The 22,797-nt window shown below is 35.9% G+C and overlaps 1 protein-coding gene across 4 annotated transcripts in view; it reads left to right on the top strand.

Moving 5' to 3' along the window:
* PTPN3 (protein tyrosine phosphatase non-receptor type 3) overlaps positions 1 to 22,797 on the top strand; it is a 164,300-nt gene that overhangs the window by 99,870 nt on the left and 41,633 nt on the right. For all 4 annotated transcript variants that reach the window (XM_042048709.1, XM_042048710.1, XM_042048711.1 and 1 more), the window contains 5 exons: positions 4,239 to 4,327; positions 9,598 to 9,661; positions 14,759 to 14,931; positions 19,715 to 19,849; positions 21,346 to 21,522. In XM_042048709.1, coding sequence (XP_041904643.1) covers positions 4,239 to 4,327; positions 9,598 to 9,661; positions 14,759 to 14,931; positions 19,715 to 19,849; positions 21,346 to 21,522 — 638 coding nt within the window. The remainder of the gene's footprint in view (positions 1 to 4,238; positions 4,328 to 9,597; positions 9,662 to 14,758; positions 14,932 to 19,714; positions 19,850 to 21,345; positions 21,523 to 22,797) is intronic.

The following is a 22,797-nucleotide window of genomic DNA, read 5'->3' as shown; positions in this document are numbered from 1 at the left end:
TTGATAAGAAACATGTCCTAGTATTTCTCTGGCTACTGCTATTTAATTTTTTTACTACATTATTCATCTGAAGTCAATCCCCAAAATGCCTTTTTATTTGCATCCTAGTGTGCAAATTACCATTTGTGCTTCTATGCAATAGTAAATTGTTTTGGCATAAGGCTTGTCGTGTAAAAACTAAGGGAAGTGTACTACAGGTAATTGATTTCCTAGGTGAAGATGACTTCTAGTTTTAACATTTTTCCCAGTTTTGTTAATAATCTGAAACTGAGAGTTATAATGAAAAATTCTTAAATTTCTTTAATGATAAGGAAGAAATAGAATGAGTAATTTGCTTCCTTTCAGCATGATATTTTCTTCTTGTTTTTCTTTATGCTGCCACAAAAAAGTGAGTGTTGCATTGGATTTCTAGGATTCCTAAAATACTTCTATATGAAGCCACTGTAATTACATTCATATTCATGAGATGTAGTGCTCAAAAGGTAGAGGCTTTTTTTTTAAGAATGGAGAAAAGTGGAAAGGAAAGGAAATTATCCTATTAAATCTGACTTTGTATAGGTACACTGTCTGTCCATGGGGTCATCTGTCTCCTTTCTACTTTATTGAAGAAGCTCTTACATTTACACTTGAGATTTCACTGTATGCACTTAGCTTGATTGGATGTTTGCCTTTTAACTTCTATTATAGCCTAGTATTTTGATAAGCCAGCTTGAGTGCTAAGACTTCCACTATGTGTCTAGTCTCTTAATATTAATGGGATGCTGTTTCTGAAAGCTCTTCCAGTTTCCATTATCCTCCCTGAGCTGCAGGGCACTGAACTGCATGCAGGATGTCAGTAGTGGTCATACCAGTGCCAAGTAGTGAAGGTAGACTAGATTCAGACATTTTCAGCAAAATGAAATTTCACTGCATCTTGCTACTGTTTCAATTCAAAATAATAGCTTTATTGCAATTCAGTTTTTTTGAAGGATGAAATATTAGAAGTGATCTGTCTTTTCCAGAAGTTGAATTAGACATCTGTACATTTAGAAGCTGCTAGGAAGGAAATAGAAAGCAAACCAGAAAATATCATGCTACCTTTCAAACTGAGTTTTGATATCATTTGAATGTTGAACTTCATTCTTTGTCTCCCTTCCTTATCTCAAAGTGGGTAATGGAAAAAGAAAAGTACATAGAAGGATAACAATCATAAATGTTTTAAGGAAAAGCCTTCTGTAGCAGGTGAACAGCATGGAGGATGTGAATAGCCAACAATTTTTTTTACTCTTTTTTTTGCTTTGGTAATAAAAGATTTAAGGATCTTCAGTCTACCCAGAAAGAGACAGGTTTAAGTACAGGAATTTTGTCTGTAAGGCTGCAGCTGAACTGTAAGCATTACTGCTATTTTAATGGATGCCCAAGGTGAAATAGCTATCAGGAGCAGTTAGGCAGTCACTGGAGTCCATTAAACATAAAAGAAGCTTCTAAACCAGGAAATCCTCTAGCTGTAAATGACCAGAAGCTGAGAAGGGGAGTTGTTAGTAGGGGTGTAGTTGGTTGTCTCTGAAGTTTTGTACCTCCAAAACATCAGTTACAAGTCATTGTTTGGGTTGAATTCCATGAGGCAAACCTCTCAGCCGACATGGTATTGTTGGTTTTGCTCCTGGAGGCCTGTGAGAAATTTGCAGTGAAGGTTACAAGATGCTTCTTCACAGAGGCTACTCTGTCATGCCCCTGCTTTGGCAGGGATGTTTACAGTGCCTCCTGATATCCTCCCTCTACTCAGTACTGCTTTTAGATCATCCTTCCAGTTTTGTCACATCCCAGTGCCTTGAACAGATTTATCAGGGACTAATTAAACTGTGTCTCTGTGAAAGGCTTTATCTCTGTGGATTCTGATGATCTTGTTCCTCTTAGATTGTGTATGGCAGAAGAACCAGGTAACACCTGGCTTTTATACTAATGGCCCAAAGAAGCTGGTACTCCTGTACTGGTGGTTGAGAGTTTGATACTTTTGGGTAATGTTTCTTGAAGAGCAGATGTATATATAGTTTCCTTAATTTTTTTGTTTTATGATGCAAAGTTAAATATTTGACATAGGTGAACTTTCTTTTTAGCAACTTGCTAAACACGCAACTTTGATCTGAGCTCAGTTTTCATCTGCAGACACTTCTGCTTTTTTTCTGATGAAAAATCTGAACCGCTAAAATATTAAAAAATGCAATGGTGTTAGGAGACTCAGGAGAGTGAATTCAATATCTTAAAACTATATTGATATTTCTTGAATTCCTAATCTCCTTTTGACTCTGGACCACTATCCCATCTGCTCAATAATTTATCAGCTGTTAACTCATCTTTCATTTTTACTCAGAGAGTTGAAGATAGGAAATTTGTTGAATCAATATTATTTCCATATCTACAAAAATCAAGATGGTAATTGTAAATTAAATCAAATGTGAATCAGTTCTTAACTAGCTAGGTGCCTGGCATGATAATTTTTTATCTTTGCAACTTTTTTATTATTATATTTTTCATGTTACCTGTTTTTTTTTTTTATAAATATATGCATGTTATTTCTTAGCTGTTCAATTTAACAGCATAGATGTTTTGAAAGGGAGATAACTGCGCATCAGTATCATATTTCATATAAGACACCCTCTCTTTATGCTCTTCCAACATCTCGGTTTTGTGTTTCTTAGTCTTAACACAAGAGAATTCATAGTAACAAGTAACATGGGAGATTAGTGGTTTGGACTGGTGAAGTGAAGGGTGAGGAATGAACTTTGTTCTGACAAAGCTTCTGGAGAAAATAGAGTAGTTTAGGCTAATTAATCCCTATCAAGTGTTTAGATAATCCCTTATTTCTGCTTAATCATGTCGATTTTCAGCCTTTACTCTTCAAGCTGTTTTTAGTTCCCAGTATTGAGTTTTAAAAGGAGGAACCTGGAATAAGTTCCAAGTGCTAATAATACAATTTTCTGCTTTAGGTTGGCCATATCATGGCAGAAAAAGCTAAATTACATGCAGTTAATCTCCTGAATACCTCAATGTTCTTAAAATAAAGGGATGTCAATTCTGGATTCCTGTATTACGCTTTGCAAATTAGGTTGGACTTCACTAATTCATGTGCTTGTATTTCACTTCTATTAAACTATTCTTAAAGGATTTATTGTAGGTTTTCCACACTATTGTCAGAGCATGTACTACCTGTTCCGTTTTTACTACACCTTATTAATATAAAGAAATTGGGATTGGACATGGAGGAAAGCTATCTATTAATTGAGCCCAGAGTACCATCTAGAGGAGCAACTGTGCTACTGAAGGCTTTAAAAGAGTCTGGTATCACTGGCTGTCCTTTAAAAAAAGAGTCTGAAACTGCCTTTGAGTCAAACCTGGTATTTTAAACAGTGGATTCTACTTACATGTGGATTTATGTATGCATTTAGCTCTGTTTAGAAATCTGTGTAATAACATATTAGTATGTATTGATCTTAAGAAACGGGAAGTCAAGATTTCTAGCTTCTCTAACATCAGTCTGGGTTTAGGCTCACAATGACCATCCAGCATCCTCCTCCCTGCCTTTTTGGTTTTTTTTAACTCAATGTTTGTTTATATGGAAGAATGTATTTCCTCTTGAGTATCTCAATACTTAGAAAGGATTGTAAATTTATGATTTCTTTTTCACAGTTGCATGTGTTAAGATAATGCACAGCTTTTGATTTTGTTAATAATGGATTTCATTTAGCATATCAAATATTCATGTACACGTGTATTTCTCCAACATACTCTCATATGCAAAATTGTGATCACCTTCTGTGCACTCTTTCTTGGTAAGACTTTTTAGGAAAAAGTAAGGAATTATTTCCTCTCTCTTTTTAAAATGCTTATAATTAGGGAATTTTTGTTGAGTTCCCAAAATTCTGTGACATTTACCTGACTAATCTTGGGAAGTACTTCAACTTCTTTCCTGAAATGAATAAGGCTAGACTTGCAATTTTACTCTTGATACAGACCTAAGGAATATCCAGGGTAGTAGGATGAACATTACAACTTGTTTTAATGAATGAATAATATTTAGAATATGTAATAGATAACATCAAAGGAAAGACATGCATGAAAATCAATACTCAAAAATGTCACTGAATTTTTTCCTCAAGCGTTGCAATTTAAGTATAGAAAGCTTGAAAATAAACTTATTAGTAGATAAATGTAAATGACACAAACTACATCTCTGTTCTTACAGTATTTTTATTTTTCAGGATCTCCATAATCTAGATCTTATGATTGGGATTGCATCTGGTGGAATTGCTATATATAGAAAACTCATCTGTACAAGCTTCTATCCCTGGTAAATTTCTTTATTGTGACGAAATATGTCAGTTTTTACAATCTTACTTCCATTTGCTTTCACATTTATTCCAAAGAAACCTACAATACTTACATTTGTTCTTTATGGAAGATTGTGGTATTTCCTTGTGTTCAGATAAAAATGAAAACTTGCCTAGGCTTTTAAATCTCTAAGACTTTTGAAGTCCTTGCACTGTGTGAAATCTTGATCAAGTTAATTTGCATACAGGTATGAGTACATGATTAGGAGGACCCTGTGGTCTTAGAGATTTGCTGCAGTTATGCCCAATAATGTCTCTGTAAGAACAAACAAAACCAGTCAGTATTGCTATTAAAGCCCAGCAGCTAATTCAGTCTGAATTAAGTACAGTCAGAACTTTTTAACATGGCATTCAGCAAGAAGATATTTGCTTCTTGGAGTAGAAATGTAAAATGAGTTATTTGGAGTTTCAGATTTACAGGAAGTAGGATAATATAATTTAGACTTTTTTAAATCTCATCAAATATGGATATATAACATTAACAAGGTTTGGAGTCAGCAGAGGAGAGACCTTTACATTATTCTCTGATACATAAAACATTAGAATGCATGATAGTGCTGTAGAAAATAACCTCTGCAAAGAAATAATGTGCAGAAGAACTCTAATGTGAATGACATGAGAAGTTACATAAGCTATAATTTTTTTAAAAGTGCTTTTGGGCTTTATTAGTTATACCATACTTAAAATTACAACCTGAATTAGAAATTATACAGAGTCTGGGCATTTCCTTAAGGTTTTTGGATTGGATCAGAAAGAATTTTTTTCCAGTCTTTCTTTTTTAAAAGAAATATGAACTTGGATTTTTGTGCTTGATAACACTATAGTTTTGTCATGTTATACATAAGTTCTTTGTTGAATTGGTAAAAATTTTTCTGAATAACTTTTTTAATAAGATAGTATAGTGTTCTTAATCATGACAGAAAAATGCATTCCAATGGGTTGTACTTGCTTTTTGGCCCTTAATTATACAAAATAAAAAATCTCCCTAGCTGTTTCCTTTAAATACTAGAGTCATTCCATCCTTTCGTTTATGAACCCAACCAAACAGCTATTTCCTATAAAAAAGCAATAAAATCAGTTTCAATTAAAATTCTAGGGGAAATTACACTGCATAGTCTCTGGATTTTTTTTTTTTCCTTTGCTGTGAGTTGCATTTCAACTCCCTGGGATATACTGCAATCATCCTAGGTAAATGTATGTCAATAATAATGCTCTCATACAGCAGCACAGTGGAAACTTGTATTTTTCAATTTCTAATGCACATTAAAGCATAGAAGACTTTTATCTTTCATCTTTGTGCCTTGAGTGCTTCTCTTTCATACATCAGCCTCTCAGCTTCTTTGAACTGCTGCAGGTTTTAAAAACTGCCAGCTGGAGGCATATTTTCTGTCTTCTGCCAGTCTTGTTCTGCCAACTTAGTTGACCTAAGTAAGGTGTGAATGGATAATAGTTGGTCCTGAAAACCATAGAACAATGGCATTTTAAAATCTGTGACTATATTAATTTTTTAAGGAAGGGAAAGATAGTTTATAGCACACAAGACAGGAGGAGTCTACAACTTCCTGTGCTACTTTTGTTCCTGGAGAGCACCATGGAATAAAACACAGATACTAAAACATTTTTCACAAAAGCCTATTCTCATTTACAGAAAGAAATTGAGGAAAATAAAACCCACAGGTTTTTCAGTTCAAATAATTCCCACTCTAAAATATGAGGTTTAGGCAGTAATATTTTCAGCTGACAGCTAATGTAATTGTTCCAAGCTTTCCTACACTCTCTCTCTCTCTAAAAATTTCTTTTTATCTTGAAAGCAAAAGCTACCTACACAGGGACTAACTTTTTGGTATTTTATTTCTGGCATCGTGCATGAGGTAATCATAATTCTTTGTGTGGGAATGGTGTCCATTCCCTGATCCCCACCAAAACAAGCAAACACCGAAAGCCACCAGAGCAGAGTTGCTTGAGATGTATTTGTAGTATGGATTCTCACTTTTATTTTAGACCTCAAAGCAGGATATATTTCTGTAATGCCTGAAGTGGTATTTATTTAGGCTTTTTATGTAACACCATTCGTACCAAGTGGTTTTTCCTGTCAACTGTGCAGACTTCACCATTAACGAGGTAGAACTCAAGGTGGCAGCAAACACCATCAGAGCACTCCTTCCAAAATTTTAAGTAAAATACTCTGCAGTGGATGACAACAATACAACTATGCCATATGGTAGTAGTCAAAAGGGACCAAAAGTTTTCAGGAACACAGGCAGTGAGAGAGTTCTGCCTTGGCAAAAAAAGGCTTTTCAATCAAAGCAACCTACCTAAAGAGCTGACTGATCAGTCAGCGGCAGTGCAAGTCAAGATAGGTTTAAAAAATAGCTTTGGATTTAATGCAGTATTTTATACACTCTGCAGAGTTATTCTCAGGGATGCTTAACTGTTGTGTGGTAATTTCCAAATTGATTTTGCAAGTAAAATATTAATGGCAAAAATATATGAATACTCTCTATATCAGCAGCAACTAAAGTTAGGTATAAAATGCTATTTTGTGTATGCAGTTCCACTGCCTTGAGAACTTCAGAGAAACTGCTTGAGGAATGCATAATACATTGCTAGTTAAAACATGGAAAACAACTATCTTACATAGCAAATTGGACAGAACCTTTCTTGATGAATCTTTCAGTGGCAAAGTATAGGATTTACAGGAAAAGAAACTTTATTTGCTTCAAGTCATAAGTACCAGCTGTAAGTACTAAGGGCTAGGACAGGACTGCCAGTTTAATCAGAAATTAGCAATTCTGTGGCCCACGGAGTGACAAATCTTTTTTGATGCTTGTGAATGATAGGAAGATGGGACCCAAAGGATCCATCATTCTTAATATGCTACAAGTGAGTGCTTTATAAGTAAACCATGAAATTTAATGATTTGTGAATGTTGCATAGTCACTGGACAGATTATTGGTGGGAGAGAAGGGCCACTGAGCTACCAGTTATAACAGTAACTGCATTCTATTCTAATAATTTTTGGGTATGGCATCTTCAAGAACTTGTTAAGTCTAAATCCTTTGTCACCTTAATTGCTTGGATCTTTTTGTAGATTTTTCTAGATGTGACTCTTCACACAATTTTTAGGCGTAGCACTGCAAAAGATTTTTAGTTATTGTTAAATAAAAATATCAGAGTAGCAAGTGTTCTTCATGCCTGAGCTAAATAGGTTTAGTTCTACTTTAAGAAGAATTAATGGAATTGAGAGGGGTGCTCTACTTAGGAGAGTGTCAAAATAAGGAGATTTAAAGCCCTGATTTGGCTTGAAGTGATTAAATGCTCATGCAGTGAATCATGGGGTTTAGGTTTTTGTTTTGGGGGATTTTGGGTTTTTTTGGTTTTGCTTTTTTTGTTTGGTGTTTTTTTTTTTGTTTTCTCTGAGTTTTTTTTTTTTAATTTAAAAAAAAAAAGTAGGGTGTAGAGTAGAGGGATTGAGAGAGTTTTGGCACTTTGGGATGCTGGTTCCCCTTTTCTTGTTGGGTGGGAGGTTTTTTACTAAGTCTGCAAGATTATTTTTCTGTGTCCTGCATTTTTGCTGGCTCTATGTTGGGGAAAGAGCAGACCATGACAGCAACTGTGTAAGTTGAGAATAGCTCCAAAAACTTATTTGTTGAAGTTTTATCTAAGTCAAGAAATGTGGTAAGAAAGAACCAGAAGCACAAAACTTGAGTGGTGCTAGTTCAGGCAGAGTAGTACTAGGAATCAAGAAAGAATTAATATATAATGAGTTGCAGCTCAGTAAATACAACTGAAAATTTATATGACTTGTCACAGAGTTCAGAATCCAGAACTTTTAGATGAGCAACACAGATCACTGTTTTTTGAGGTAGCAAGAGAAATTACTCAAGTATTTAAAGAGTTGGCCTAATAGGAGCAGTGGATATGATTTTCATTTTCCATTAATTTTCACATCATTTTCTTGTCAAGGGATAGTCTTGAAATACCTGTTTCTTTGTGGTTCTGTAATTGATGGGGAAAAGCATTTACTGAAATTGGCACACACTGTTTTCCACCTCTTGTGCAGGAGGGGGGATAGGTAATGCCATGAATATTCTTGTTAGCAACTCAGAAATATACTCTCCTGTATCCAGGAAGGATGTTGCTCTATAACTCAAGTGCATCTCCCATGAGCAATGGGGAATGAATTTTATGCCATCCCGCTTGATGAGAGTGATGCAAAAACTGTGCCAGAACTGAGAGGACTTTCTGCATAGTTCATATGTGATGATATCTAACATCCTGTGAAGCATCAGTGCACAAAAATATTATGAGACTCGTAGCAGTAAACTTACAAAACCCTTTCATGATTTTTTTTTCAGGCAAACATGACTTGATCAGACCTTAAATAGCTTTCCTTAAGCCATCAATAAGATTCCAGCTGACTACAGATCAGAGATTTCTTTGTCTGAAAAATGCAGGTTTTCAGTTACCGAAGTAGAACTATTGCAGAGAAAATTTAGGTATTTTAGACAAATCTTGTTTTGCTGTGGGAAGGTGTGTGGGTAGGTAGAAGTTTGTTTAATTTAGCAAAACTGATAAGCATATAATTAAAATGAAAATTGCTTGAGCACCAATTCCAGTTGTAATCTTTACTTTAGAGAATATGTATTCACACTGTGTATATATAAAAAGAGGTGTTCGGTTCTAAAATTACCACATAAATTACATAGCAATGTTAATGAAGTGAAAAATATATTAACACTCATTCTTACAGTTTTCATCCTTCTAAAATTATGATTTTATCTAGAGGTTTTGTTTAGTTATTAACACAAATACATGATATTTTTCACATTATTAAACCAGTTCTGCAAAGCCTCTGTGAAGTTTCCATTGTTGTACGACCAATCTTGTCATGTCATTAGGGTCTTAAATTTTGTTCCTTTAGTCACAGTTGTCATATGACTCTGAAGTTATACAAAATTTGACACATTTAACATTTGTACAGCTTAGTGTAGAAGATGTCATCAAGTTTTTGCTGCAAGAATAGATTTGGTGGGAGACAACTGCTGTGAACTATTTAAAGATTAAACAAGGACATCTATTTGCCACTCAACACACGAGATGGCTGCATATTATTCATTGAATATTTTACAGCTATAATCTTTCAGGCTCACTGTATGCAGTATTATTTTTCATTGTTTTATGCTTCTAAACATTGTTCAGTATTTCATGGCTTGTTTCTTTCTTTTAGGGTGAACATATTAAAAATTTCCTTTAAAAGGAAAAAGTTTTTTATACAACAACGGCAAAAACATGTAAGTAGTCCTCTAATTTTGTTTTGCTCAAGTGGTCACATTCAATATTTTTATATTGAATGTAACCTACAAATTGCTGATCAAAGGCTGTGTTGTGGTAACTTGTCTTTGAAACTCTGTATTGTTAACTTGGTCTTGCTATTCTGGTCTGCTCATTCCCTCTCTTTTTCCCTTTTTTTCTTTTTTTTTTTCCAACACTCAGTCCCTCCCCTTTCAGTCTGTTGGACTGTATCTTTCTCATGGAGGTTTCTTCTCCCTTGGAGACTTTGGGTAAATGCCGATCTTCATCCTTTCTCCAGTTATTAACTTAGCATATTTTCCTTTTCTCATCAGCATCTGCTGCTCTTCCCTTTGTTGCTTTCCCTGCCCTGTAGAGTTCCTTAATGCAGTGAATCTGCTAAACAACTGCTTATCCTGTCTAGGGGGACTATGTGAGATCCCTTCAGCTTATGGGGCTCAGAGCTCAGGAAGAAAGCAAGGTTCCTGGAGGAAAAGAGAGCTTTGCAGCTGAAAAACATGAGGTTGAAAAGGGGAATAGCACATATCCTCCTATGTGTAACATGGAGGGCTTTAGGAGTTGGCAAATTCTGTGAAGATAGTTCATAAAACTAATGTAAAATTTTTCTACTGTCGTCAAGAGTTAGCTTCTGTTGGTTACTTTGTGCTCTTTGCAGAACAGTTGAAATATTAGTCTATTCAATGGAGAGGGAAATCCTGATTACTTGTTGTGCTGCAACAATATGAAAAAAATAAATTAAGGTATCTTTTTACAAAGAGCTTGGATTATTTAATAGGACAGAAAAAAAACCTCTCAGAAAGTAGTGATCAGCAGATGTATAAATATTTTAATTCAGTTGAAGACAAAACTTGAGAACATAGTAAAAGATAAGTGTTAACTTGTACCTAAACTTCATGAAGGCTCTTTCTGGTAGTAAATGAGCTCTTAAATTGATTGGTGCTGTGTTACAAGACCACCTCTTGACCCACATGGATTAGAAGGTCTGCTGAACACAGATTTCTAGGGAGGCCTTTTTTACCCAAAAGGAAAATGTTTTCTTCTTTTTTTCTTTTCTGTGTGTCTTTCTTTTCTCTCAGTTTGGTGGGTTCTTTGAAATTTGAGGCGTCTGCAAGTATGCACGTTACTCTTCAGGATTCATGTTCAAAGTTAGTACCTAGAGACAGTGTTACTGCACTAATGCTTGCACACACACAAAGCATGCACAGAGCATATCCTTATACACTGTGGGGGGGGGTCTTAAGGTTTTTTTACTAGCTGTAAGTTTCTAAATATATTGTTTATATGCAGACATGTCACAGTCTATTCATATATATTTCACTGCATGAAGAAATCAGTGGTTGATAAACCATTCTACTCCCTCATGAGTGTAAACACTTGCAAGTAGTAACTTCTCTTGGGTTTGAGGATTAAAAATTCACTGATAAGTAGTAATTTTAAAATCTAAATATTTCCAAATATATGAATAAGGGCAGGCTTACATACTGCAGTTTCCAAATGTGTCTGTGAGAACAAACGTAGTAACAGAACTCTCCAAAAATTATTAGTAAAATAGGGCTTGGAATGAGATGACTTTAAGGTCCCTTCCAACCCAAACCATTCTATGATTCTCTGAAAATGAGCGTGCTTACAGTGGTTTAGAATACAGAAGAATAAAGTGTCAATATAGAACAATCTGCGGACTTAATATAAAACATATGTGTTCATTACATAAAGACTGCTGTCAAAAGTAGAATTTTTCTCTCCAGAAACCTGTGTCACCTTTGAAGAGAGCAGCAATCTTAATTTTTTCAATTAAACATTTGATAAATGATGACAGTTCAAGGCTCTTGATTCTTTTAGCTTACCTGCTCTTAAGTGATCATAGTTCTTTGTTTCATAACCTATGGAGATGACAGTAATGCACACAGTGTCACGCTTAAAGAGCTACAGAACTGTAGGAGAAGTAAGCCAGCTGCATGGCCTTTTTACTCCTTCTCAGTACGTATGAAAAAGCAGACCAGGTGTGCTCCTAAATCTGTGGATGCATCCATCCTTGTCAGCCCCCTTTGCTTGAAATTCAGGACATCAAGTGTGCAGTATTCCAGTGGTATTGCTTGGAAAACCTTGCTGGTGCAGTGCAGTAGGAGAGATGGCAGTGGAGTCCCAGGGGTTTCACCAGAAGAGTGGGATGCTTGAGGGATGTGTGAGGGCAGATGATTGCGTTGGTGTCAGTCTTTGAATTGATCAATTTTTTTGCTTGGAAATACAGAAGCAAATAGGTAAATGAATCTGAAAGTAAGGAAGATGAAAGAATGTGGGGAAAACAGAACTGATACTGTATATTCATAGGCAAGGTTTGACTTAAGATGATGAGAGTGCTTTTGCACTTCTTTTATATTTTATATGTCATATGTAGATTCTTTACAAAAATCTACAGAAAGTTCTCAAAGGCAATGAGTTTGCAATCCTCTAGGATGTGCCGTGTTTCATTGATTTATTTTCCTTATTTCTTTTACTCAATTTTTCTTTCCTTATGTGCCTTTTCTGAAAAATCAACTTGCCTTATCTCTTTCCCTGCTACTCACCTTCTCTTTTACCCTCCCACTGCTTCAGTCTGTTGATCAGCTACTTGATTAGGAGTATGCAGTATTTCTTCTGTTTCTACTGAAGAACTACATAAGGACTGGGAAGCAAGACTGGTGAATCAGTGAATGTCTGATGCTATAGAAGCTCATGACATGTAGGCTTAATGAAAGGTACAGGATTTAAGGCAGGAATAGGACCTATGCTGTTTACAGCCAACATTTTGTACCTTTCAGAAATGGAATTTTATTTTCTATGTTCCTATCTAATGCTTACAAACAACTTCATTTGCTGCATACTAAATATATCTTTCTATGCTGTAGATAGTTTCATATTTTCTGTGAATAGAATACTCATACAGCTAATGCAAAAGTTCTTCCTTATACTGAACCAGCAAGACACTTTAGCTATGTGAAATTGTTCCCTTTACCTTAATGGCCACAAATTTCTCTAATTCTTATTTCTTGATAATCATTAAAATGCCATTCTGTTAGAACTTGAGCTGAGAAGTATGATGGGCATTAGATCCTTGGATCCCACTAGAACTCTCCTCACCTTCAAAAAAGTACACAGATTTAACAGCATGACTTGCAAGGTGGCCTCTTAGTGAGGCAGATTTTTATTAACAAAAGATTATGTTAAAAATTGAATTGAATGGTTAGTCTAAAAATTGAATAAATTTTTATGAAACTTCTCAAAATATTTTTCCTAGCTTAAATCCATGTTAAAACTTCCAGCATACTTAAAGGTTGCTAAGAAGGTTCTGTGACAACAGAAAAGCACACATGTGATGTAACAAGTAAAATTCATTACTGTTTTCAGTCTAAATTTAAAAAGAGACTATTAGGTGTACTTAATTCTTTATCTTTATACTACAGCTTTTCAGTATAATTGAGAAGTTTGGATAAAATAATTTTTGTGGCAATTGAAAGACCAGTGCTTCAGGCCAACAAAAATATCTGTACACTTCCTTTTATTTGTCTGCTGGAGTAGTAAAACTCTTCAAGTGGTGTTCAGCCAATGGGGAGTGTGTCAGACATGGCATTTATCATTAAATCCTTGTGATACATGCTTTATATATTTCAAGAAATTCTGAGTTAAGATTTCACTATGCTTTCCTGCTTTATTTTACATAACTACTTAGAAGCAAGTGTGGTGAACTGACAGAAGATGAATTGGTTCCAGTATGCAAGAGACTCAAATAACAAACCCACATCTTAAAAAGAAAATACTTTTTAAATGCTTTAGTACTTATAGGGAAAACATTCCTGAAAGATTGCAATCAGTTAAATGTTTTTCAGTTCTTACTTAAAATCAAGAGGCAAAACTTTTTTTCTCTTGAGAGTCTCACTGGTTTTCTAAAAGAGGGTCTGAAGCCATAAATTCTCTGAACTAGCCATGAAGTGATTTGCAAAATGCAGGATTGATCTCTGATACATGGCATTTGTAAAATGCTGTCTAGAAGTAAAAAGAACACAAGGAGAATAGATTGACTATAGTCTGTAGTTACTTCCCAACAGGACTGTTGCTGTGAGCAAGCGAAATGTTGCCTGTCTAATTATATGTTGAGATGTCAAAATCAGTCATAATTTAGAGGAGCTGGAAAAGATGAGTGATGAAAACTTCCTTTTTTTCACTGAGGTGCTGTGCTGTGATAGCAATTGACTCAAGGTCTCATGTTATCTTCTTCTATTTGCTTTGCTCTCATTCCACTATCTTCCCATCAATAACTAGATTAACTAACCAAAGCTTTCTCTTGTACAAGATCTTGGGAAAAACATGGGTGACACAATTGTGTTGCACTTGGGTCTCACTGGCACTTTGGCACTAAGGTTACTTGTAAGAGTTTGCACCGAGACACACAAGTTTTGTATTCTGCTGCCCTCTGATCCTCCTCATTGTGGCTTCATGTTATCATCCAAGCAGGAGTGGATTTAAACAGCAGTACCAGCAGCTCCTGTCCCATCACAGCTACTTTCTTTCCCCCAAGAAGGATCACTGTTAGCATCTTCAGTTTCTTCTGAAAGACTATCAAGAATATGCTTTTTGCATACTGTGGTGCTTCAAAGAATGTTATTGAATTGAAGCCTTGTGTTAGGAGTTTGAATTCAAAGAATGAGGGCTTTTTGCCTTTTTACATTGCACCCTTAATGGAATATTTTAAAGAATTTTGTTTGTCTTAGGAGCTCAAAATCTGACTGGAAACCTGGAAATATGTTTATCGGTATAACATGACAACTCGTATATACAAAATCTTTACCACTCTAGACTTAAATATTTCATTAACATTTCGTTAACTTGTTAAAATGCACATTTTGCAGTTGGAATTTCACATGGTCACTGAGGTATTTTGGCCATCTCCAGCTCAAAATCTACTATATGCTGATTTGTTTGTTTGTTTTCCTCAATGTATGTTTCATGTTTAAGCTTGAAATAACTTTATTGTTGTTTTATAACCTTGTTTACTGTTTCATCCACTTGTATGTGTTGAAACATGGTGTTCCCTGCTGTTACAGAATGAATCCAGAGAGCATATTGTTGCCTTCAACATGTTAAATTACAGAGCATGCAAAAATCTTTGGAAATCTTGTGTAGAGCATCACACATTTTTTCAGGCAAAGAAGTCACTACCTCATGAAAAAAAGATATTATCACATTATTGGACTCTGGGTTCTAGAAATCCAGCAAAGTAAGTATTGTATGAAAGCATGTTTTGCTCTATGATGGGAATGGGAGGATTTGCTCAAGTTGGAGTGGCAGAGTTCAGTCCTGTCCATAGCTTTGTCCCAGTCTATATATGAACCATTTGAATAGTTACACAGTTGTGGTTTAACTTTCTGCAATGTGTTCTCCTTACAATAGCACTTTTCTTATAATTGCCTCAAAAGGTGTTTGAATATATGTTTTACTGCTATTTTTTCAACTTGCTGCTTCAGTCTGAAGTGTAAAAACACTGAAAAGGAAAAATGTCATGTAGCTAATGATCCGGTAAGAGAATTTGCAGAACAGATTTGTTTTGAAATGTTTAGCCATTAGTGTCATGTACACATTCTGTTTAATATGTTAGGGCAATTTCTGGAGTGCATCATACCAACCACTTATTACTGACATAAAGGTGAAAACCCTTTTCCCATTCAGGTATTCAAGATACCCCTGTTGTGTCTCTTCTAATCCTTTATTTTCCTCATTGGATTCTAGTTACAGAGCTGGTAGTTTCCTGGTGTTATCTAAGATCTAGTTACCCAGAAGTAATTCTTTAAACCTGTAATTTTCCTATATGAAGCTGGGATTATTCCTCTCCATATACAGTAACTGGGTCCTATCTTCATTAAATTTAAGTTGCCAGTTTATTGTCCAGTCACTTAGCATCATAATGTCCTTCTCCATTTCTTTGCAATTGGCCTTTATTTTGGCCATCCTGTGTGACTTTTGAAGTGGGAAATTTTACTCAAGTAGGTCTGCTCTTTTATCTTAGGGGCTTTTAGACTCTTTTGATAATTATCAATCACAGTGATTTCTTCCATTATGTTGATTTGTTCTGTTGTTAAATTTATCAGCAATTAACTACAAAGGTGTCATGTCCTGCTGTTGTCTCATCCATATCCCATCCCGATTCACCCACCCCACCCCCAAAAAACATTCTGTAATGAAACATTAAAAATATTTCATGTTAATAGTGAATGAAAAAGAAAGTCTTGTGTCATTATCTTCTCTAGATATGAGATTATGGGGGGTTCTTTGACCCTTTGATGATCTATAGACTCTCTAGAAACCTGCTTTTTCTCATGATTTTTGGAGAAGTATTTTACTGGTTTCTTTTTGTTCATGGGTAATGTGATTTTATGAGTTTTTTGTATTCCCTTAAGAGTTTAACTTTACATTTAATTTGCCAGACTGATTCTCTCTCTTCTGTTTGGATAAGCTTCAACTTCTGAATTATGTCAACATACTTCAAATAGATTTTCAGACTTTGGTGGTTATCTGGCTTTTCACACTCCTGTGTCTCTTTTGATACTGCAGAAATTGATGCCAAGTGCACTGGTATTTCTTGGAAATGAAGCAGTTAACCCATGAGGGCTGTCCAACAGTAGGAAGTCGATAAAATGTTATGTTTCATGCTGGAGTGTAATTCCATGTTTTCACCTAGTACTAGGTCATAGCTAGATGGTCTGGTTTCTAGATCACAGAAAACCAAGTAGTTGTATGAACAGTATTCTAATTTTCTAACTTTTGCAGATCCCTATTTTTAGAATTAACTCATTTATGGAGTGCTATGACCTTGTTTTTCCAGTTGAGGAGGTGGCTCTCTCAAAGTTTGCAGGATTGTCAGGTCCTAGAGTCCTTTATTTCTTTCAAATTTGCAAAGAGATTCAAAACCCTGATCGTCCTACAGATGTATATATAGACACAGGCATTGCACTGCCTTTGTAATGGTAATAAAGAAAACAGTATGAGTTCCAAAGGGTGCCAGTTTAGTATCATTCCAATTTTTACCAAACATTTTATTTTTGACAAATCTGCTGTTACAATTTCTTAATGGTCTGTAGCATACGGGACAGTTCTCATTGTTGATCTGAGTTACTAAGAAAGAACTCTTTTCAGTAATTTCAGTACTCTGAGGCATTGTCTCTGCTGAATTGCTTACTTATACTTTTAAGGAATCTCCAGGGGGAGAATCAGTTATAGTGATACCTTCCATCAGCTTAATGATAACCTCTGTACTAATGCATTCTTTGGCCTTATTTATACCAGCATTAAATGTGAATTTTAGGATCTACATGAGGAAGAAGAAACTCAGCAACCATTGCTATGAAAGACTGCTAAAGTCCATAAGAAGCAACAGTAATTTTGAAAGACTTTGAGTAGTTCCTATGAACTTGGTCATTGTCACTCAGCAAATTATTTTCTCAAAAGATTTAAGAAAAAATATGACAAAGTCACTTCTGAGGTTATATTTCACATATTGAAAATTTTCACTTTCCTACTTGTTTATGATTGCAGACAGTTGTAAGAGTTTCCATGCTCCTTTTCAAGGATGGCTCTGAACTCATGTGGAAGCTACACAACCAAAAAAGAGATTCTGCATTCTCCCTTGTGAAAGAGAACAAATTTTTGCATTGTATAAATCAAACACAAACACGCAAATCAACCCACAAAACCAAGTGTGCAGACAAAGACTCCACTGACCACATCAGGCAATCCTGGAGGTTTTAAGATCGACTCGTGGTCAATAATTCTTTTCATGATGCTGCCATCAGCTTTGAAGGGTGCTACATTAAGGTTTTACCCTCTTAAGTATCACAGGTTTTCCTATGGAATTTGTGGCTTTCATGTACTATGTTCTTCTACACTTATGCAAGGCAGATAGCCTAGCATTTATTGCATCAGTTCAAATAGTTGCAGTACTTGAGTACAATTTCTTATTTGCACATACCTGTGCCCTTCTTGATTCTCTTAGCTTAGGTACTAGTGGCATTCCATTTAAATTAGGCTGCTGAGTTGTATAAATCACCTGTAAACCTTGTTCTAGGAGCAGACTGAATCATATCTCCCAGATCCTGAGAGGTAAATTCTGGACTGAAGGCTGAATAACCTCTCCTAGGTGCATTCTCATTCTGTGTTGAAAAGCTAAAAATGTATCTGTATTTTTCACCAAGGATAGCCTCAGTAATAGACGGGAGAAAGGAAGCATCAATTCAAGATTGTACAGGCCATTCCAGAAAGGCTTTGGCAGCTTCCCAGAATGTTTGCCGAGAAATATGCTGATATTTGGCATCTGAAGGGCAGCTACTTGAAGTTCAGGAGATTATTTATCTTCTGTGCCTTAACTGAAACATCTACAGAACATACAGTATGAGTGATTTTGTGGTTAGGATTAGGGATTTAAGATTAGAGTTAGGGTTTAGGGTTCTGGCTTCCATCACATGAGTTACGTTGCACTTCAAGTTGTTTGTATTGGAAAATGCACGAACAGCCACTTGTAAAAAAGAAAAGCTGATTAATGTGGAGTTCTTCACAATGCATTTTTCATAATGCGTCCTCTTTTTCCAGTCTTTCCCTCTGCTCCAACTGTGTAAGTCTTCTCTGAAAAACTCTCTTTCTGAAGAAGATCAGAGTAGTTGGTGCCTTATCATTGTATTCAAAAGTCTTTGAAAAATAAAATGAGTAGTATAGGCAAAATCCTCTCCTGAGCTGATGGACTTTGTTTGCTAGGCATGAAAACATACATCGGTAGCTGATTTTGATATGTAGGTGCTTCATACTAAGTTTTTCCTCTGTTTTCTTTACTGGGAGAAGCTTTTAAAATACATTTAGAAGATGAAGGAATTGATTTCCTTTAAAATGGAGAACAAGATATATGAAATACTTCAGTATATATGAAAAAAAGTTATGGGTTGCTTTTTCTTTTACTTACATAAGCAAAAAGTAGTACAATGCAAAGCATGCTTAAGGTTTGATTTTAGCATAATAGCCACAGCTTAAGTAAGGCTTTTTTTTTTTTTTTTTTTTTTTTTTTTTTTTTTTTTTAATGCTATGTAAAATTTTCAGCTCTATAGTAAGGTCCTTAACATAGTCTGCTATCGTACCTGCCCATTATGTACAGCTCAGGGCTTAATGACCCAAAGGTGTTTTTCTCCATAACTAATAAATTGTTTCTTCCATGAGAAATCCTAGGCCTGTAAACTCAAGGATGAGCCGTTTATCTCTCAGCTTGACTTGTGGAATGCTGTAAAAAATGATGCATGAAAGTTAGTTTATTTCAATTTCAGCCTACTTAAAGATTTTCTTTATGCTGTGTTATTTCACTAGTAAGATACTTTTATTGCTTTCCTAGCTGTGTTTCTGGTCCTGATGCAGCCCTTTTCTCGTCAGATTCTTGTCATAAGAAGCAGTCCAGACCTGGAGGTCCTATTTTCATGTCAGATTTTTCTTTAATGATTTATCTCTATAAGGAGTACATCACTCAAAAGTGGCTTCCTTCTGGAAATAGAGTGTTGTCTGGTGTAGCTCTTAATTGATGAGGTAGCAGATAGATGGGTAAAGTTGTCCTGTGTGCAGTGAAGCTCTTGGTGAATTGTTACTCCTTTATGAGTATTAACAGGGAAGCTCCAGAACATTTTACCTGTATTTGAACTGTGTTTTGTCAGGCACTCAGTTCAGTGCCAGTAGGACATACTGAATTTCCTGTTTTCCTCTCTGTCGTCTTAAACACAATTGAGTTAAAAATAATTCTCAGAAAAAGTTATTTTTACCCAGGCTTGTGATTAGCAATGTAGCAGGGATTAACAATCACTTTTATTGTCACAAGTGAGGGACAGCAAATGTCTCTGTGAGAATGTAAATGCATAAGTAAGGAGGGGTAAGCACAGGGGATGCTTTAAATTATGAAGTTGACTTTCATAATCATACCTTATTTCATTTAAGCTTTCTATGCAAAATAACTCACATATAGTTGTTTTATTGCTTTTCAGGTCTGTAAACAACCAGTACTGCAGAAAAGTGATAGGTGGGATGGTTTGGAACCCATCTATGAGACGATCCTTATCAGTTGAGCACCTAGAGACCAAAAGCCTTCCTTCTCGATCACCTCCTGTTACCCCCAACTGGTAAATCCATTTTCAGCCTTTTCCACACCTTTTAGCCTCCTACCGTTTCTAATTGTATGTACTCTAGCAGGATAATTATGTAGTGTGTACATATATATTTAAACATTGTTATTCTGAGAATATGTATGACAACAGAAGGGTGGATGTCACTTACCTCAACTTTAGCAAGGCTTTCATGTTGTCTGCCAAAATGTTATACCCGAGTTAAGACATTATGTTTCTGGATGGGTGGACAACAGGGTAGTTTTAAAAAAAACATTGAAACGGTTGGATGACTGGACTAAGAGGAGAGGTGTTAATGGGTCACACTCTACCTGGACAACAACAAAAAGTAGATGACTACAGAGGTCTCTCTTGGGACCTGCCCTGCTTAACATCTTTATGACATGGAGGAGGCAATGGTGTGCTTGATCATAAAGTTTGCAGATGGCACCAAACTGGAGGGATGAATCAATAAGCCTCGGGGCAGGGCTGCTCTCCAAAGGGATCTCAATAATCTGGAGAAATGAGCCAATAGGAAATGTGTGAAATTCAACAAACACAAAGTCCTGGGAAGTAAGAACCCAGTGCAACAGTATTGCCTGCAGTTCAGCTTTCTGGAAAACCACCAGATAATCTTTACAGGCAGAAGTGGTACATGAGCCATCTGGTGTGCCCTGACAGTGAAGAAGTCCACTTCAACCTGGCAGAATTAACAAAATCGTAGATGGAAGGTCAGTGGAAGTGAGAGTCTGTTTTTGCTCAGCATTCTCTAGATTTTATTAGAATGCTGCAGCCCTTTTTGTCTGCAAATACAAGACAAACTGGAGCAAGCTCAGCAAAGACCACGAGCTCTAAGGTATCGAGGAGGCTGGAGCACCTACCCTGTAAGGCGAGGCTGACATAGTGGCACTTGTTCAGCCTGGAGAAGCAAGGGTTTCCTAGATGCCTAGTAACAGCCTGGAATTACTTAGGAGGAGGCCATCTACAGGATGAGGCTAGTTTCTTCAGTATTGCATGGTGGGAGGACGAGGCAACAAGTATATGTTGAAACAAGAGAGGTTCTGTCAGGCTATAATGGAAAAACTGCTTCACCATTTGGACAGTCATTGCCTGGGGAAACTGTGTGGTCTCCATCCTTCATATTTTTTGAGACATGAGTGGGTAAAGCCTTAAGCAGCCTACTCTGGCCTTAGTTGACCCTGCTTTGATCAGAAGGTTGGACTAGATAACCCCCATTAGTCCCTTCCAACCAGAATTATCCTATGATTGAAACTTTAAAAAGTTGCATTTTACAGGGGTGAAAAGACCAAATCAGTTCAGTGTACTGAACCTAGCAGTGTATGATTACCTACTATACCATACAAAATGCTTAAAAATTGATTATTTAAAGTGAGACTTATGGTCCTGTTATGAAGATTCAAGTCATAACTGCAATAGGATAGAAATTTTTCTTCAATAAAGTTTTGTGAAATATTCTAATCTTCCTGCATGTGTTTGTGTTCTGTATTTTTAAGGCGGAGTCCTAGACTACGTCACGAAATCCGCAAACCACGACACTCATCTGTAGACAACCTTACAAACGAGATTAGTTATATTACTGAAACAGAGGATGTTTTTTACACATATAAGGGCTCTCCAACATCGAAGGACAGTGATTCAGAATTCTCTCAGAATCGTAGTCCACAGAGGAGGTAAGGTCTTCTGCAAACAATCCACTGCCTATTTTGATTTTTTTAAAAGCACTGAATAAAAACCAAAGTGTTGTAGTGTGAAGCAGTCACAGTCAGTTGTAATATTACAATGAGTTCAAGCAGTTTTGTGTTTGCATAAGCTTTATTTTGACCAATTGCTACACTGCAAATGCCATGACATAAAATGGCAAGTCAAAAGCAAACCAACTCTTCATCTCTAAAAAATACTCAGTGGTTGAGCTATTAGTAAAATTAGAGGAACTATTAAAGCATGCCACTTCAAATCTGTATTATCCTGTTCCCTAGCAGCTTTTGCAACCCTTTTCTACCTGTCAAAAACTCTTTTTTATGGGGAGAAAGAATTAGTGAACTCCTTTAATAGTTAACTCACGTTCCACATCATCAGCTCAGCCTTGTCAAAGGCTGAAAGAGGTATTGCATTTGAGTATACACAAGAACATCATAATACTAGTGGTCATCCATCTTTTTCTTCTTCAGAGGAACTGTCGATGGCTTGTCTAAACACAGTGTCTGCTTTTTGCCTGTATTCCTTTGTTCTCTGCAGTGCTTTAACCACTGCTGGGTTTTCTTCCAGGACGTGAAGCACCTGTCTTTGTGCACTCTGATTGTTTGTTTGCTTGTGTATTACATCATATGTGGGGCTACTCATTTCTTAATGGGTAGCTTCAGATTATCACAACATCAACTTCAGAAATAATGTACAAAGTCATTAATTTTTCAGTCTCAAAACAAAAAGAGCTACTTGGAGCTGGGGAGAATGCAGTGTATTAAAATGCAGGTTCCTTTGTAGCATTACAAAAGAAACATTTCTAGTGATGCCTAGTAACTTTAAGGCAAGGTGTATTTTGAGAAGCAATGTCTTATTGGAAGCTGATAGGACTCACCTGCCTCTGTGACAGTGTGCAGCTACTAAATGTAGCTTTAAATTCTGGATTTAAACTGTTTTCTTTAAATTCTATAATAATATTGTTACTACATTACAGCAGAGAGTTTTCAGTAAAATAAATGAAAAACTGACATGTTGTATGCATATTTGGAGTTTGTCACTCTTTTGAGTGTATTAAGTATTTTAAGTTTGTCACTTCATTGTTCTATTTTTCTGAATGTAAGACAGCTGAACCTTAATACTATTTATTAGTACCAATGGCAGTAGTAGCCATGATAATAAATAAAAGTGAGGCCTCTAGATGTGAATAGTCATGGATAGGAAACCACGTCTGTGCTATGTTTTAAAGTTAGCAGATAATACACTTT

The sequence above is a fragment of the Corvus kubaryi genome, unplaced genomic scaffold (genome assembly GCF_017639235.1).
Source record: "Corvus kubaryi isolate FWS band 111438036 unplaced genomic scaffold, C.kubaryi_AGA036_p1.0 68, whole genome shotgun sequence".
Taxonomy (NCBI): domain Eukaryota; kingdom Metazoa; phylum Chordata; class Aves; order Passeriformes; family Corvidae; genus Corvus; species Corvus kubaryi.
The sequence above is the reverse complement of the archived record's forward strand: the minus strand, read 5'-3'. Positions and strand labels throughout refer to the sequence as shown.